General features: G+C 39.1%; 1 protein-coding gene and 1 long non-coding RNA gene across 2 annotated transcripts; one reads left to right on the top strand and one right to left on the bottom strand.

Moving 5' to 3' along the window:
• The first annotated feature begins 557 nt into the window (after positions 1-557).
• Positions 558-11,380, top strand: LOC144376035 (uncharacterized). Its single transcript, XR_013436032.1, has 2 exons — positions 558-2,405; positions 11,214-11,380. It is a non-coding gene; the product is annotated as an uncharacterized LOC144376035 (long non-coding RNA).
• Krt12 (keratin 12) lies at positions 9,748-15,729 on the bottom strand. Its single transcript, XM_078042046.1, has 8 exons — positions 15,124-15,729; positions 14,581-14,663; positions 13,499-13,655; positions 12,519-12,680; positions 12,299-12,424; positions 11,952-12,172; positions 11,232-11,329; positions 9,748-10,198 (listed from the first exon to the last, which is right to left on the bottom strand). Exons 1-8 carry the CDS (start codon positions 15,712-15,714, stop codon positions 10,101-10,103), a joined length of 1,536 nt encoding a protein of 511 aa, XP_077898172.1. The 5' UTR covers positions 15,715-15,729; the 3' UTR covers positions 9,748-10,100.
• Between the last annotated feature and the right edge of the window lie 840 nt (positions 15,730-16,569).

Genomic DNA, 16,569 nt, shown 5'->3' with positions numbered 1-16,569 from the left:
ATAAAAATATGATGGATATTTCTTTTTTTAATCTTTTTTTCCCTTTATTGCATACCTATTTTTCTTTAAATATAATTGGGAATATATAAAGAATAAGACCACTTCTTTATTAGAGGAGTTCATATACAATTAAATAATGAAAATAAAATATGAATACAGAATAGGACAACATGAAAAACATTGCAAGGTAATAGTAAACCTAAAATTATTCAAATCTAACAATTTTGCAGAAAAAGAAACTGCTGAGAGGAGATGATTTTAGTCAATGTTATACAATAATATAGCAGCTGGACTTTGATAAAACCTGGCTTTCTGGACCCTTCCAGAACTACATGAGAAATAGAGTAGTTCCCCCTTATTTGCTATTTCAACTTCTGTGGTTTAATTACTGATAGTCAATGTAAAATTTCAAAAATAAGCAATTCATAATTTTAAATTGTGCACTGTTCTGAGTAGCATAATGAAATCTTGTGTCATTCTCTTCCGTCCTACACAAAATGTAAATCATCCCTTTGTCCAGAGTACTCACACTTTAAGTAGTACCTATATGATGGATATTTCAAGAAAGTAATAGAAGTATCTTAGCACCATGGGATATTCCTGCAACAAATGCCTATTAATCACTTTTAATGTTCAAAGTACTGGAACTACCTAGAGGGTAATGTAGGTATTGTTCTAGCTTTTATTGAGTAAATAATCTAGCACTTTCACACAGTACCATGCACATATATTGAGCAGGTATTGATTGTCTCTTCTGCAGTGGACTGATGCACTATTTTATACTGTGCTAGAGCTATGAAGGAAACCACAGTATGCCATGTGTATATTAAAATAGAAGAAATGAACTTGGCTAATGGTGGTGGTGGCAGGCAGTACAGGGGCAGAGGCCAGTTAAGTCTTCTCAGAGGAGGTGACATTTGAATTAAGATCTGACTGGTGAGTGGGAGTTAGCCTGGCCAAAATTGGAGTAGGAAGCATGTTCTGGGCAAAGGGAAAAAATCTGTAAAAAGGAACTGGAATGGGATGGAGCAGCAGGATGTTAGAATTTACTTGACTGTATTGAGTCCTTCACTGAATACGTGTGTATCAAAATGTATATTAAAACTTCATGTTGTATTTTATATATATATATATTTTAAAGCTAAACAAGGCCATCAGGGTTGCTGAGGATGGAGAGGAGACTCACAATTTGAGAAAGGTCAGACCTTACTATATTTTGGTCTTTACTCCAAGAGCAATTGGAAGCCTTTGAGGGGTTTTAACCAATGGAGTGACAGGATCGGCTTGGTGTAGGAAGAATTGAAGGGATATAGTTGTGTGCCCATCTAGGTGGGACACCATGAATAGTAAGTTTGAACAAGAGTGATGGTGGTGGAGGAAAGTAGTTAGATCATAAGATATGAAGGAGTCAAGTGCCAGATATAACTAGGATACATTTAGAATCTATCTGTTGTATGAATGAATACATAAATCTATAGTTTCAGGAGATATGAAGCTTGACCTAGTTAAAAGACCTTACAGTTGAAGAATTTTTAAACCAACATTGATAGAGGGATAATTTTTTCTGGATTGTTTAGCTTAAGTTCAATTTGACTGATATGGAAGAATTTGTTAAAATAATATTTTCTTATTTGGTGTTTTTTTTTTTCCTGAGCAAACCAAACATAATGACCCATAAAGATCCTAAACAGATTGTGGTTCAGAGATAAATTATCATGATGATATAAGATGTTTGGGTACACACACACACACACACACAAACACACACACATATACACACACATACGTGTGTGTGTGTATATATATGAGATATACACACATGTATATTGCAGGTGATTTTTGATACATATAATACATTTTTGGAATGCAGTTTTATATGACTAGGTTTTCAGGTGCCTTTTTGGAAAATACAGTTAAAAAAATCTCTCTGAATAAAGTGGCAAATAATCATGTAACCTGCTTAACTTTGACTTTGTATCTGGGAAATGCAGTCTTACAAATACTGTCCTTTAACTCCTCAGAAATCATCTCTGTGCAACTGGTTGCTGTGTACCCCGGAGGCATCAGATAATCATGATAATGATGACTCAACCCTGCAAGGGTTCTCCTCCCTGCGGAGCCCTACCTTCCCCCTGAGTGCTTCTCATCTTCCCACTGGCCAGCATTCAGTTCTCCTAGCTCCATCAGCTCCTAAGCTCAGCAAACTTAGATGCACAGAGGAGAGAGAGCTGCCTGTGAAGACTACCAGGGGGAATTGAGTCAAATTCTTCAACTTCACTTTGCCCCAGAAGACTTTTCCTTACCTCCACCCTCTGAATGAGGAGACAGGGAAACTAGACCTCACTGTTCTGCCTTATCTACAACACTGCTGGTGAATTCTGATTAGTGCGGATCCAATTCTACAGGTTTTGTTCCAGGGTTGTCTCTTGATTGGATGTTGATTGTGTATATTTGTTTTTTAAAAAAAACAAAGATGAAATTTATCTTCTTATTTATCAGCTAGCTCAAGTTACTTATTAGATAAGATATGAAAGTTTAACATTAAGGGCTGGGATTGTGGCTCAGAGTGAGAGCACTTGCCTTGTACTTGTGAGGCACTGGGTTTGATCCTCGGCACCGCATAAAAATAAAGATATTAAAAAAAAAGCCAATGGAAACCTAAAAAAAAAAAAAGAAGAAGAAAAAAAGAAAGTTAACATTAAAATCTCTGTCATCCAGAATCATCACATATAAGGTTGTTTAGAATAGATATCCACCGAAAACTTCCAAAAGTACCTTGGATGTACTTTTATATAATGTAAAATATAATATAAAATGTAGCTAGATACATGAGTGTTATTCTTTAAAAACATGCTCTGAAAATATTTGCTTAATAGTTTGAGTTGGTGCTTCCACCTCCTCACACCTTTGTTAAATGATTATCGTATTTTACATGTGGGGCAATGGCACTTGCCCATTTTCACAGATGCAATGAAGAAAAAAAGAGTATGAAACTTTATTAGGTCTTTGTCTTTGGTTCATAAACACTGAGGTTATTGTCAACAGAATACATAAAGATTCACATATAGTTGGTGCTAAATAAATTTGTTCATTAATGAATATACAAATCATATGATACAATATGTATTTATAATTATACCAACTTATCATTTAAAAATTAATTTACTTCAACTTGCTAAGAAAAGTTGTACTTGAGGCTCTGTTCATTTGAAATATGAAATTGCAGCCATAAGCTGTTTTAAAAATCTGATAATTTTTGCAATCATGAAATATTTCAAAAATGGATACACTTTTCTCAGTAGAAGTTTCACATATATATAACTTTAGGAGAGGGGTTTCAAGTTCATAACTAAAATGAACATATCATGAGCAGCCAAGATTATAGTGTCCTGTATTTATAGTATTTTTCCTGATTCCAAAATTCTGGGCTAATGTGATTATATGTGATTTTATTATTTTCTTTTTTTTTTTCAATCTCAAGTTGAATAACTTGTTCTCGGTAAAATATTGAGTTAGTGAGCGTCTCAAGTACCATCTACTTTCTATCTGTCAGACCCACTGCTCTCTCTGGATTGTTTTATTAGTGTAGTTTATTTAAAGGTCTACTTCTAAATTATGTATTCATTTCCATGAATTTGAGGAAAAATTACATTTAATTAGGAATATATGTATAGTGAAACATTAACAAGGACATCTTTTTAGCAACTAAAGTTCATGATCAATTTAATTTTAAGGAAGATAAGAGTGCAGAAATTGTTTCTGAAAGTCTTAGTCCTCCTATTTTTCTTTCTATAAAGTTTCACTATCCTGAGTTTTGCAAACACACCATTTTATGATTTTGTTCGAAGTTACACTTTGCTAGTTTAAGGAAAAACAAAACAAAACAAAACAAAATCCTAAAATCACGAGTAATCATCTCGAAGAGTGTGAAGGTTTTCCTCCGCCTTTTGGATGTGTTATTTACTTGTAGAGTCCTCTCTTCACTGTGAGCAGCTACATTAATCTTAGAATCTTACAGTTCTAAAGAGCTTTACGGCTTTATATTGCTCAACTTGTGATAGAGAGAAGATAAATATAAACCCCTCCTCCCAGCAAATGTCAGCTGACAAAACTAAGCAGCTTGCTAAGGAGAAACACTTCAGATGGGAAAAGATTGTACATTTCCTTTTCAAAATTGGAGCTGTTTAGGAGTCTGCATGAAGGACAAGGGAAAAATAAGTATCTGGGGGAAATATGCAGAGTGGTTAAATTCTTCAGTTGTAGAGTGTTTTTTCTTTCTGTTTTAGTAACAGTGAATATTTAGTTAGCACTCACTATCTTCCATGTGTGAATTGACCCGCTGAATCCTTATAATTGTGTGAGAAGATTTCTTCTTCTCCTCCTCCTCCTCCTCCTCCTCCTCTTCCTTCTTCTTCTTCTCCTTTTTGTTTGTTTGTTGGTTTGCTGTGGTGGAAATGGAACCAAGGCTAGGCCATGGCTCTAGCCCTGAGCTACGCCCCTTGCTGGTAGGCACTGTTCTGTCCTGATTTTACAGACTAGAAAACTGACTATCAGTGATGAATAAAACCACGAGCAGATGGCAGAGCTATGCCAAATGGAGGCCACCAGACTCTGAATGTGTTCTTAACTACTGTGCTCAGTGGTACACTGGTGTGAAAAAGCTCCCAGGGGACATTGAGTTTTTAAAAAAGGGAAATGATTTCTGAGTCATAAATATTCCCATCATGGCCAGTTTCAATGGTTTAATAGCCATTTGGGAAAAAAATCACTGACTAGTACTCAGGAGCAGGGTTGGCTTGCTCCTGCACACCATTGCTGATCCTACATGGTCTCTGTGCTTCCAGCACAGTATCAGCATGAAGACAGACCACTCAGCTATGATCATTTTAAAATTGACTTCGTAGAGGTATGATTTCCATACACTGAGTTGTACCCATTTTAAGTGTACAGTTTGTAGAGTTGTGACAAATGAACTCACCTGTCACCATTATCACAATCAAAACGTAGAACATATCCATAATCCTAAAGGTTCTCTTGTACCCCTCCCCAAATCCCGTTACTTCACCGCTTTCAGACCATTTGACCACCGATCTGTTTCCTGTCACTGTATATGAAATTTGTGTTTCCTATAAATGGAACCATATAGTATATATTCTTTTAGTCTGACTTCTTTAGCTCAACATAATGGTTTTGAAATTTATCCAGCATTTTTTTTTTTAAGAGACAGGTCCTCCTATATTGCCTGGGCTGTCCCTGAACTCCTGGGCTCAAGTGACACTCCTGCCTAAGCTTCCCAAATAGCTAGGTGCATCCCACAGCAGCACCTGGCTTCCTCACTGTTTGTAGATTAGTTCTGTCTTTATTTATTGGCAGGTTGTATTCAAGTATGGGGGCTTGTCATAATTTATTTATTCACCAGAGAATTTTTTAAAAATATATATTTTTAAGTTGTAGGTGGACATGATACCTTTATTTAATTTATTTATTTTTATGTGGTGCTGAGGATACAAGCCCAGTGCCTCACACAAGCGAGATGAGCACTCGATCCTTGAGCCCCAGCCTCAGCCCCACCAGGGAATTATTTTTTAACCTAGAATTCTGGTCATAACAAGTCTTTTATAAATATGTTGTTGCAATTGAAAGAGGATTCATTGAATTACCATCCCAACATTTTTAGTTTGATTTTAAGCTTATGATACTAATATTAAATGATGACATTTTAGATTCAATTCAATTAAATGATGACATTCTTAATTCAAAGAGTTAAGAAACATTCAGTGCTACATCAAAAACCATTTATTCAGTTATATGAATTTATTTTTCATTTTCATTTGATATTCAGGTATATTATTTAGAGCCCTGAGTAGTTCAGATTGGCTATCTGGTGTTCTAAACTCTAAATAATTACCTTTTAAAAATCTTATGCCTTTCTGGGGAGTAATTATTAGTTACATAAGATAGTTTTGATTTATTAAGTTGATGCTTTGAAAAAAGTTTGCTTTCTCCTTCTCTTTCTCCTCTTCATTTGCCTTCTTCCCTCTGTCTCCCTGTCTCTCAGATAAAGTTTCTACTATTGAGAACATCTCAAGTGGCCAGAACAAACAGGCTAATTTTTCAAAGTTCCTTTTCAAATATTGCAAGTTTTCTCTTCATATGTGGAAGAAACTACTCACCTCTTTCCCCCCCCCCCCAATCCTGAGTAGAAGAGGGATTTTAAGGGAAAGGGTAGGGGACTGAGGGAAGGGAGAGAGGAGAGGATAAGAAAGAGGGAATGTGAACATGATCAAGACATGGTGTATGCATGTATGTAGATGTCTCAGGGAAGTTCATTACTTTTTACAATTAATATGTTAATTGTAATAATAAAGTTGCTCTCCTGATATTCCAGCAGGGGGCGCTATTATAAAGCCTAAAGTCATACCTTTGACTTTTTTTTTTTTTAGGTTTTTAAAAAATTGTTATTATTTTTAGGGTTGGGTTGTGGCTCAGCGGTAGAGCGCTTGTCTTCGCACACGCAGTACTCTGGGTTCGATCCTCAGCACCATGTAAAAAATAAATGAGTGAAATAAAGATATTGTGTCCAATTATAAAAATAAATATTAAAAAAATAAAGAGCTATTTAAAAAATATTATTATTTTTATATATGACGGCGGAATGCATTACAATTCATACTACACATATACAGTACAATTTTTCATATCTATGGTTGTAATAAAATAGAAATGATGGTGGAATGTGATAGACATCATTATCCAAAGTACATGTACGTTGTTCTGCTGTCTATGGTTGTTTTTCCAGGTGGTTCCCTTCCTACTGTGACCTATTTGCAAACCCATTTGTTTTGAATAATTTAAAGTCATTCCCCTTCTGCCCTCCGGATTATTAGTCATACGTGCTGTTCGTTAAACATTTTTTACAACATACAAAGGAAAAGATTACTTTCCACAGCCCTTGCTAATCCTCAGGAGATTACTGTAACAGTTCAGTACCTACAGTATTTTCCAGACCTTTCTTTAGCTTAATACAAAATAAAAACATTTAAAAGTGAAATTTTCAATTGGTGAAATTTTAGATTTTAAAATAATCACAGACAATCTATTTGTCTTTTGCTGTCTAATCTTTTCCTTAGTTTTTTTCTCTTCTGAGTGAGTTACTCTCCTTAAAGACAGACCTTCCACTTCTGCAGTTCATAAGAGTCCAGAGGGGCCTTTTATGCTTGTGCAGAATCAGGGCTTATGGTCAAGTGAACAAAGATTTGAGTTCAAGACAAGTTTGCTGCTATGGTCTCAAAGCTTGTGTTCACCCAAATACATATGTTAACCCTAATCACCAATGTGATGGTATTAGGAGGTGGGGAGTTGATTAGGTTATGAGGGCAAAGCCCTGGTGAATGGGATTAGTACCCTTATGAATGAAAAGAGGCCCCACGAGCTGCCTTGCCCCTCCCACCATGTGAGGATGTGGGGAGAAGGCCCAGTCTATAAACCAGAAAGCGGGCCCTTGCCAGACATTGAATCTGCTTCCAGAACTGAAAAGATACGCATTTCCGTCATTTATATCTCTCCTGGTGTAAGGTATTTTGTTAGAGCATCCTGAACAGACTAAGACAGATGCTGTTAGTTGCATTTCTGGACAGTGAGAAGAGGGCAATATGGATTTAGATAATAAGAAATTTAATGTTTCTTGAGTTGAGTGAAGACTGTACAATATTCTAACAGAGAGATTATTAGGAAAGGAATGCTATTCCATGAACTCCTGGGCCATCAGAGACTCAGTGGGAAGTTTCGTGAAATCATTGATTTTTTTCAGGTAGTTCCCCCTGCCCCCATGTTATAACCTTGCAGCGGCTGACTTCCTCCATGGTATGCAACCCAAGAGACCAGAGCAGAGCTGAAAGGCTTTTACACCTATCCTCTGGAGTCATGCCCTGTCACTTCCTCCACAGGTCTGCTTTCTTTTCCTTGTGGGAGGCACCCCATAAGAGGGCAAGAGTACTAGGAGGATCCCTGGGGCCACTGTGGAGGCTCCAAGAAGTGATCAGTGCCTAGATGGTATTGGCAGCCACGGGATTAAATGACATTTCCTCGGGAGCAAGTATTTAAAGAGGATGGAATCAACATTCAGAAGTTGCAGAAGGAAGTCTGAGAAATTGCTTCCAGTGAAAGTAGTGTCTCAGGGAGTCCTGTGGGGGAATGTTGAGAAACTAAGATGGCTAAGAAATGATCCTTGTGCAAACCCCTTTCTCCTTTGAGTCTTGCACCATTCTGTTTGGTTACAAGGAAAACGGATGTTATTTAAAACAGTAGCTTTTTGCAGGCACTTTTGAGTACCATGGAAGTGACATCGAGTCTTACTGGGAATAAGGACCTTGTTCTCAGGAAAAGACCCTGATTATCTCTCTGGGTGTGAAAGGTGAGGACCTCCTAGGATGTGTGCTGGAGAAATGAATGGAGGACCTGAAATAGAAAAACCAAGATTGATTTCAGAAAGCTGCACACTGAAGCAAGTCAGCTTAAAATGGCACAAGAGCCCTCTGTGGGCTTTGTACTCAGCTCTGGGATTCATCCAGGCTTGGCTCATTCCCTCCCCCTCTGCTCCCCTGGACACTTCTGCTCATCCCTCCCCTTTCCCCATCCCATTTTGATTCCATATAGTAAACGATGAGACACAAACATTGAGTACTTTCTAAGTACTTCCTAGGTTACTGGGGTTTTCATCTTGACAACACCCACTCTGTGAAGCAGATACTAACATTGCTGTTATTTCCACCTTAAAGATCAGAGGTTAAGTTATGTATCAGGGTCAGGATTTGAATCCAGTCTGGCTACAGAGCCCATATTCTTAACAATTAAACCCTGCGATTGTATTCTTTTTTAGGGTTTTGAATTTGGCAACCCAGATCAAACCACCGTCTACTCAGGTTTAGACTTTGGCTGCCTCCTGGCCCAGCTCAGAACATGACTTCTGTTATTGCCTTGTGGCTCTGACTCATCCCAATAGAAACCCCACCCTGGGCCCCACTGCTGCCAGCTGGGAGAAAGGAGAGTAAAGCAATATTTGTTCCCACCCTTGGGTCTCGTCACATGTATTTATTCTGTTTCCTTTCCCTCTCCTCTGCCTGGTTGATTTTTGTATGAAGCTTTTAATTGTTGCCTGACATATTGGCCACTTCTCCCTCCATGTGTTCTTTAAATTCCTCTTTAACCTCTCTCACAGTGACACCATTCCTGGTAGAGGTCTACCTCTGCCCCCATCTGAGCTACTTAAGACAAGGATATATTTTACTTATCACTGAGCCTTCAACCTGGCATGCTGTAGGGTCTCAATGATTGTCTTTTTCCCCTAGTACTGCGGATTGAACTCTGGGTCACTCTACCACTGATCTGTATCCACTGCCCTTTTTATTTTGAGACAGACTCTCACTAAGTTGCTAAGGCTGGCCTCGAACTTGTGAAATCCTCCTTCCTGAGCCTCCCAAGTAGCTGGGATTCTAGTAGTGGGTCACCATATCCAGTCAATGTTCTAGAAAATTAACAGGACAATTGTTATCCCTTGTAGTGGACAATATAATTTTTTGGCAACCTAAATGGGCTGCTGTAAATAGGACAGGACTTCTCAAAGAATCCTCTTAATCTTCAACCCAGGCATCTTTGTCCCAGTGTTTTCTCCTTTACTATTAATATTTCAGAAACTTCTCTCTAAGCCCTCCACATTATTGTTGGAATCAAGAATGTGCACACTTCATATTATTGCCATTAGTCTTTTATTCAAATTAGCTCCATTAAAACAACACTACTTTGTGGAAGTTCTGTGATTAATAAAAACAGTCCAGATCCCCAGAAGAAAGTTCATTAAAAGACTATTCCAGGTCTAGAAGGTAAAGTAATTTTGGTGTGTTATGAAGATCAACATGGTTGCATGGTTTTAATTAGACATTGTCTCATTAGAGCAGAAAGGACTCAAAGTGAGTAGGAAATACAAAGAAAATGAAACAGACCAAAATAGAGACTGAACTCAGCACCTCACTCTGAAAGCATCATTTCTAGTTGTAAATTGCTTGTCCCTAAGGAACCAATCACAGGGTAGATTTTGTGAATCTTTACATTACTTCTTCAAGTTCTTGAACTTGGGATGAGACCACCTCACCATTCACCACCTCCTGCACGATGGTCTTGATTTTTCGGGTTTTGTTTGGGTCTAATGAGTAAAATGGAATAAAGGGGGCAGATGTTAGTGTTTCAAATATTTAATCTAAAATTGGCTGTTGTTTGACTTAAGCAACTAAATTATGTATTAGCTAATACAATCCATTAAATTTAAACTTTCTTTTTTTGGGGGGGGAGAGAGAGAGAGAGAGAGAGAGAGAGAGAGAGAGAGAGAGAGAGAGAGAGAGAGAGAGAGAGAGAGAATTTTGATATTTATTTTTCAGTTCTCAGCGGATACAACATCTTTGTTTGTATGTGGTGCTGAGGATCAAACCCGGGCCGCACGTATGCCAGGCGAGCGGGCTACCGCTTGAGCCACATCCCCAGCCCTTAAATTTAAACTTTCAAAAGTGACTTTTAGCTGGGTGTGTTGGCACACACCTATAATCCCAGTGGTTTAGGAGGCTGAGACAGGAGGATCATAAGTTCAAAGCCAGTTTCAGCAACTTAGCAAGGCCCTAAGCAACTTAGTGAGACCCTGTCTCAAAATAAAAAAAAAAAAAATAATAATAATAATAAATAAATAAATAGGGATGGGGATGTGGCTCAGTAGTCAAAAAAAAAAAAAAAGTAACTTTTACATTCTAAAACAAAATGTGTTTTTTTCCCCTCAGTGAAAATGAAATATATTCAGTATTACCTTATGCAAAAATGAATATTTTTCTTTTTGAAAATTTCAAAAGTGGTGTGGTACTCATAGTACCTCTTTGGAGAGTATGATTTTCCCCCCGTAGGCTTGCAAAAAAGTTTTACAATGCTAAGGACTGCCCTGCCCCTTTGCAGTGTTGGAGATAGAATCCAGGGCTTTGCACTGGCTAGGCAAGTGGTCTATCACTGAGCTATACTCCTAGTCCGGGATTGCTTTTTTTGCTGTAAGACTACACAAATGTTTTTCCTTGGCTGAGAATACAGGTATACTTTAGATTTAAATTGTTAATAATACTATAATGTTCAAAGAGATCTTACAGTTTTAGTCATTAATAGATGTGATTCCAATTTACTTTCAGTGATTATTATCTGCCTACCTTTCGATGAATCAATCGACTGTGCTTGAGATTTGGAGCCTGTCACAGATAAATTTTCATCAAAACCATCACTGTGGATAGATATCACGTGATTCCTCCTGGAATGAGAAGAAATAAGAATTTGCTGTTTGAGCCAACAATCATAAAGGTGTGGAATACTATGGTCAAATAGAGAACATATTCCAAATGTCTCAACTGAAGGATGCACCCTGAGAGTAAACAATTGGTTCAAGGCACTCTTTGTTTCTAAACCCTGCCTAAAACGGGCTCTCAGAGTGAAGAGACCTGGAAATTAATGGAAGATTTGGTTTCAGAAAGGAGATTTTCCAGTTTACAGCTCTGAGTTCTCCTTCCTTAGTAGGAACTGCTATCTCTTCTGGAAGATTTGTCATCATAGGTCTGAGGTGGTTCAGATGGCTCCCATCTGATACCAGAAACTGAATGGGCAGTTTTTCTGGTACATGCAGGTTCCTTTACCATCTCCTTCTGTCTGGGGTGTCTTTGCTCATCACAGCATTTTATGAATTATCAGGTGAGATGAGGTGTGAAAACACTTTGCACAGTATTTAATACATCCCAGGCATCGTATTTCCTAAATATATTATTTTCTATCAACTAAAGATTCTTTTCTCCTTGCAGGAAAAAAAAAAAAAAAACCTGCATTGGGTGCCCACTGTTTGTCACCCCCGGAAAGTATTTCCAGTTTGAACGTGTACACACCCTTGGTCCTCCCCGTCCAGCAGACGGCGGTAGGTCTCGATCTCCAGCTCCAGGCGGGCCTTGGCATCCAGCAGGCGCTGGTGGTCCACGCTCTGGCGCTCGGCATCTGCGCGCACCTGCTGCAGCTGGGCTTCCAGGTTGCCGATGAGCTGCTGCACCTGGGACAGCTGATAGCAGAAGCCACCCTCGGTTTCAGCCAAAGAGTCCTCCAGGGATTTTTTCTGCATGTGGAAGGGAAATGGCACAGACATGACAATGAAGGAAACTGAAGACAGGAGGGCAGCCAATGGTCTAACATACTTTGGGTGCAGCGTTATGTTTGGAAGTTGAAATGGTGCGAGTCCTACCATGGCGAGTTGCGACTGGAGCTCGATCTCCAGGTTTTGCATGGCGCGCCTCAGGTCGGTGACCTCGCTCTTGCTGGACTGAAGCTGCTCTGTGTTGGTGCTGATCTCCTTCCTGAGCTCCCCGCTCTGCAACAGCAAAAAAGGGCGTAGGGAGCTCAAGCCTGGAGCCTGGAGCTCTCTTTCCGTGACTGTTAATCAAAGCCGTTTGCGTTTGTGTTACCTTTTCAAGAAACCAGGCTTCTGCGTCCTTCCGATTTTGCTCAGCCATGGATTCATACTGTGTCCTCATGTCGTTGAGGAGCCTGGTGAGGTCCACTCCTGGTACAGCGTCCATTTCTACGCTGACCTCACCTGGGCCACCTGCCCGGAAACTTAGGAGCTCCTAGGGACAGCAAGTGAAAAAGTGAGGTGCAGGGGACCATTGTGATTTTAGAGGGCCCTAGATAGATGCTTTTGCTTTTCTGGGCCTCTTTCATTACAACAATAGTAAAAATTATGTATTTTTGATTGACTTGGACAAATATATCAATATATTAAAACTCTTTAATCATTCATCATATTCTTCTGACTTAAAAAAAAAAAGATATTTTCACAGGCCCTTTAAGTGACCATAGGCCCTATATGCTGTGCCTGGGACCCAGAAGGACTGGTTGGCTCTCCTTTTAGAGGGTCCACTGTCTTTGGAGGCTTGGTATGCATGTTGCTGGAGGGTTTTCAACGGCAGCTACCTGAGGGAGGGCTGCGAGCAGTACCCAGGCTTGCAGAGTTTGTACCAATCATTGAAAATTGAGTAGAGAATCCTTTAGAAACTTAATGCTGGTGTCCATTCTCTACACCAGCCTCTGATACACATCATGGCCCATCAGAGTTCCACGTGTGGCATATATAGCATTACATGTTATTGGTAGACTTGTTTTTATCTAACTTGTGACATATTATATATATTTTTTCAAAACCACTAAATTAAGATAATTAAAATTCTTATTGTCATTATCTAATAATGAAAATGACAGAAACAGAAAGTGCCTCTGTTTTGTTAAACCTTAGTAGGAACCATCAGTAGCAGCAGCAGCAGCAACATACCCACAGACACATCCAAAACAAATGACCACTTTAAAAGGCCGTGTTTTAACTCTAGATTTGCAAATCTGAAATTTTAATTTGGGGGTCTGGGAGGAAAAAAAAAAAGCAACTTCTGACCTCCTCGTGGTTCTTCTTCAGGTAGGCCATCTCTTCTGTCAGGTTCTCAATCTGCATCTCCAGGTCAGTTCTGGCCAGGGTCAGATCGTCCAGCACCTTGCGCAGGCCATTGATGTCAGCCTCCACAGTCTGGCGTAGAGCCAGCTCATTCTCATACCTGAAATCAGTTTACGGATTCAACACAACAATTTTGACAAGGCCACTGCCAACTTTAGGGCTATTTGGTGCATGAATCGCTGCAACTCTTGGAAAATAGCATCGTTATAGTGTGATACAGTTTTTGCTTTTGTGACTCCCTTCCTTCCTCTTTCCAAGTGCATTAATAAATTGTTCAGTTGGAGAGAAGAAAAGGAAAAAAATTATGAGGTGATGCTTTTCTATCAGCAATGAACCCCCATAGCACCCCTGGGAATAGAGTCCCCTTTGCTACTGCAGTTATGAACAATAAATAGCAGCCCCTATCTCTAGGTGCAGTTCCTAATGGCATTCTAAAAACAATTGAAAATGAAATACTAGTTACTCTTTTTGCTTAATTTTCTTCATGATTTATTTTATTTAAAACATCAGTACTTCTTCCTTAGCTTTTGACAAGATCTTATAGGTTCAGGCTATCACCTTCCTGTGTGGAAATTTTGTAATGCAAAAAGCTTTTATTCCTTATGTCTGGAAGGATGGAATATGGAAAAGGAGATGGAAATATAAATTAAAAAGTGGATGGTTAATCTTTCAGTTATATGTGCCATCAGGAAAACAACTGTTTCAATGAACCCTTTGTCAAAAACATTATTAGTTAATTTTGATAACATTGAAAATTCAAGTTTAGGACATTAGTAGAATTATCATGTTGAATTATGAGTATTACAACTATGGTGATCCATAGCCTGAGGAGTAAGCAACTTATTTTAAGTGTGTTTGATTCTAATTACTTTTTAGAATGTCCTATGTGCATTTGCCAAACACCAAATGTATGGAGAATGTGAACTTCAGAAGATTTGAAAAATTTGCTATCACTGAAGACAGGAAAATAGGGAATAAGAGGACGTGGTAGGGAAGGTAAGTTATCATCCGTCTGTTTTACTCACTTCATTCTGAAGTCCTCGGCAGCCAGTCTGGCATTGTCAATCTGCAAGATGATCTGGGCATTGCCAATGTTGGCAGAAATGATCTGGCAAAATAATGGAAGACATGGAAAATGAAGTTCTAATATGCTACTAGTTTACAAAGATATTTTTGACACAGAATTCAAGTGGTTTAATCTTAAATGCTGGGTTTCATTATCAGTTTAAGGCAGTTTCTTTTTTTTCCCTAAGGAAATCTATTTATAAAATGATATTGAAAAATTAAACATACATTTCCTAGGATGAGAGTAGAAATATAGTCACTATATGGTAAATGATAGTTGAAACTTTCTGGTGCAGGAGATCAAACCCAGGGCCTTGCACACATTAGGCAAGCACTCTGCCTGCTGCTGAGCTACTCCCCCAGACCTCTAAACTTCTTGGGATGAAAAAATTCTCCAAGTACAGTCAACCTGAAAAATATCTAGTAGGTCATTTTCACTGTAAAATATTATAATAATAACAGAAAAATAATTCCCAAAGCCGCCCCAGAAAACATGTTCTTACCTTATTCCTGAGATCTTCAATCACTGGGTAGAATTTACTGTAATCATTCTGTGACCCTGAGTCTACAGTCCTAGTCCCTCGTGTTTCATACCAATCTCGGATTTTGCTTTCTAGATCAGCATTAGCCTCCTCCAGAGCTCGAACCTTATCCAGGTAGGAGGCTAATCTGTCATTCAGATTTTTCATGGTTTCTTTTTCTGATCCAGAAAGAAGGCCTCCATCATTGCCAGAGAGGACAACTAGAGAGCCACCTCCTAGGTTTCCCCCCATCCCCATCCCCATCCCCATCCCCATCCCCATCCCCATCCCTCCTCCAAAGCCACCTCCCAGGGATCCTCCATAGCCAGCGCCTAGTCCTCCTGCCAAGGAACTTCCAGAACCACCACCAAGGACAGAACTAGAACCAAACATAGAAGCAGCCGAGAAGCCTCCTCCGTAGCCCATTCCAAGGCCATAGCCACTTCCCCCATAGCCACTTCCCCCATAGCCACTAGCAATGCTGGAAGCAGATATGCCTCTGGGTCTGCCCGACATCCCACTCTGAGAGGACAGCCGCCGGGATAGCCCAGAGGTGCGCACTGAGAGTGACATGGTGTCTCTGGAGAGACCGAGGGCCTGGGGAAAGTGGTGGCAGCTGGAGAGAAAGTGTTGCCAGCCAGCCAAAAGGGCTGACCTTTTATAGGCTGTGAGATGGGCGTCGAGGTTGAAAAGTTCACTGTCCCCATTCCAAACAGGGAGTTGCCCCCAACTTTTTGTTCCGCTCAGCAAGGGAATGATTTATGAATAGCGAAAATTCATTGACAGAGAAATAATTGAATAATCATTTGCATGAAATATCTGTTATAACGAAGAGAAAGCTGGGTGGAGTGGAGATAGGTTGTCATAAGAAATTTTTTCTTCTCCAAATTATTCTACTCCCAGCGTCTCAGACACAGCAGGAAACGACCCGTGACTGTCGGATGGGTAGATTGATAAATCCTTCCTCCTAAACCTTAAGCTTCCAAGTGTTTCACCCCTCTTTCCTGTCTGTTTCCTTTGGAGACTCATCATCAACTACCCAATCATAATCTAGAATCTCTTTCTAGAATACAGCTTCAGAAGGAACCTCCTAGCTGAAGGCGGGGAATGAATGCATTTCCCAGGCTGATTCTGGAATTTGAATTTTCAAGATTTTAAATTAAGGTGTTGTATGATTTCCATTTTCTGAAAAGAAAGAAAGAAAAAAGACCGATTATACACAGAAAAGTGTTTTTTTTTTTCTTAGAATATTATGATTGTTCCAGCAGATTTTCCTTTACCTAGAATTGACCTTGTAAGCTCTTTGGAATCAGGGCCTTGTTGTGTGAAAGTTGGAGAAACATGTTCCAAAGAATTGTATCTAGAGTCCTGATTAATTATTTATTTTTTTAAGGAAAGTTCTTATTGTACTTTCTTTTTAGATATAAT

Source organism: Ictidomys tridecemlineatus, chromosome 3, assembly GCF_052094955.1.
Source record: "Ictidomys tridecemlineatus isolate mIctTri1 chromosome 3, mIctTri1.hap1, whole genome shotgun sequence".
NCBI classification, from domain to species: Eukaryota; Metazoa; Chordata; class Mammalia; order Rodentia; family Sciuridae; genus Ictidomys; species Ictidomys tridecemlineatus.
The sequence above is the reverse complement of the archived record's forward strand: the minus strand, read 5'-3'. Positions and strand labels throughout refer to the sequence as shown.

What these genes read in the sequence shown, in the direction of transcription:
- Krt12 (XM_078042046.1), bottom strand. Translation starts at nt 15,714, where the DNA reads ATGTCACTCTCAGTGCGCACCTCTGGGCTATCCCGGCGGCTGTCCTCT. An exon ending in TTGAAGATCTCAGGAATAAG is followed by an intron (nt 14,664 to 15,123) that starts GTAAGAACATGT and finishes TTATTTTGCCAG; the next exon opens with ATCATTTCTGCCAACATTGG. An exon ending in TGAAGAAGAACCACGAGGAG is followed by an intron (nt 12,681 to 13,498) that starts GTCAGAAGTTGC and finishes TGCTGTCCCTAG; the next exon opens with GAGCTCCTAAGTTTCCGGGC.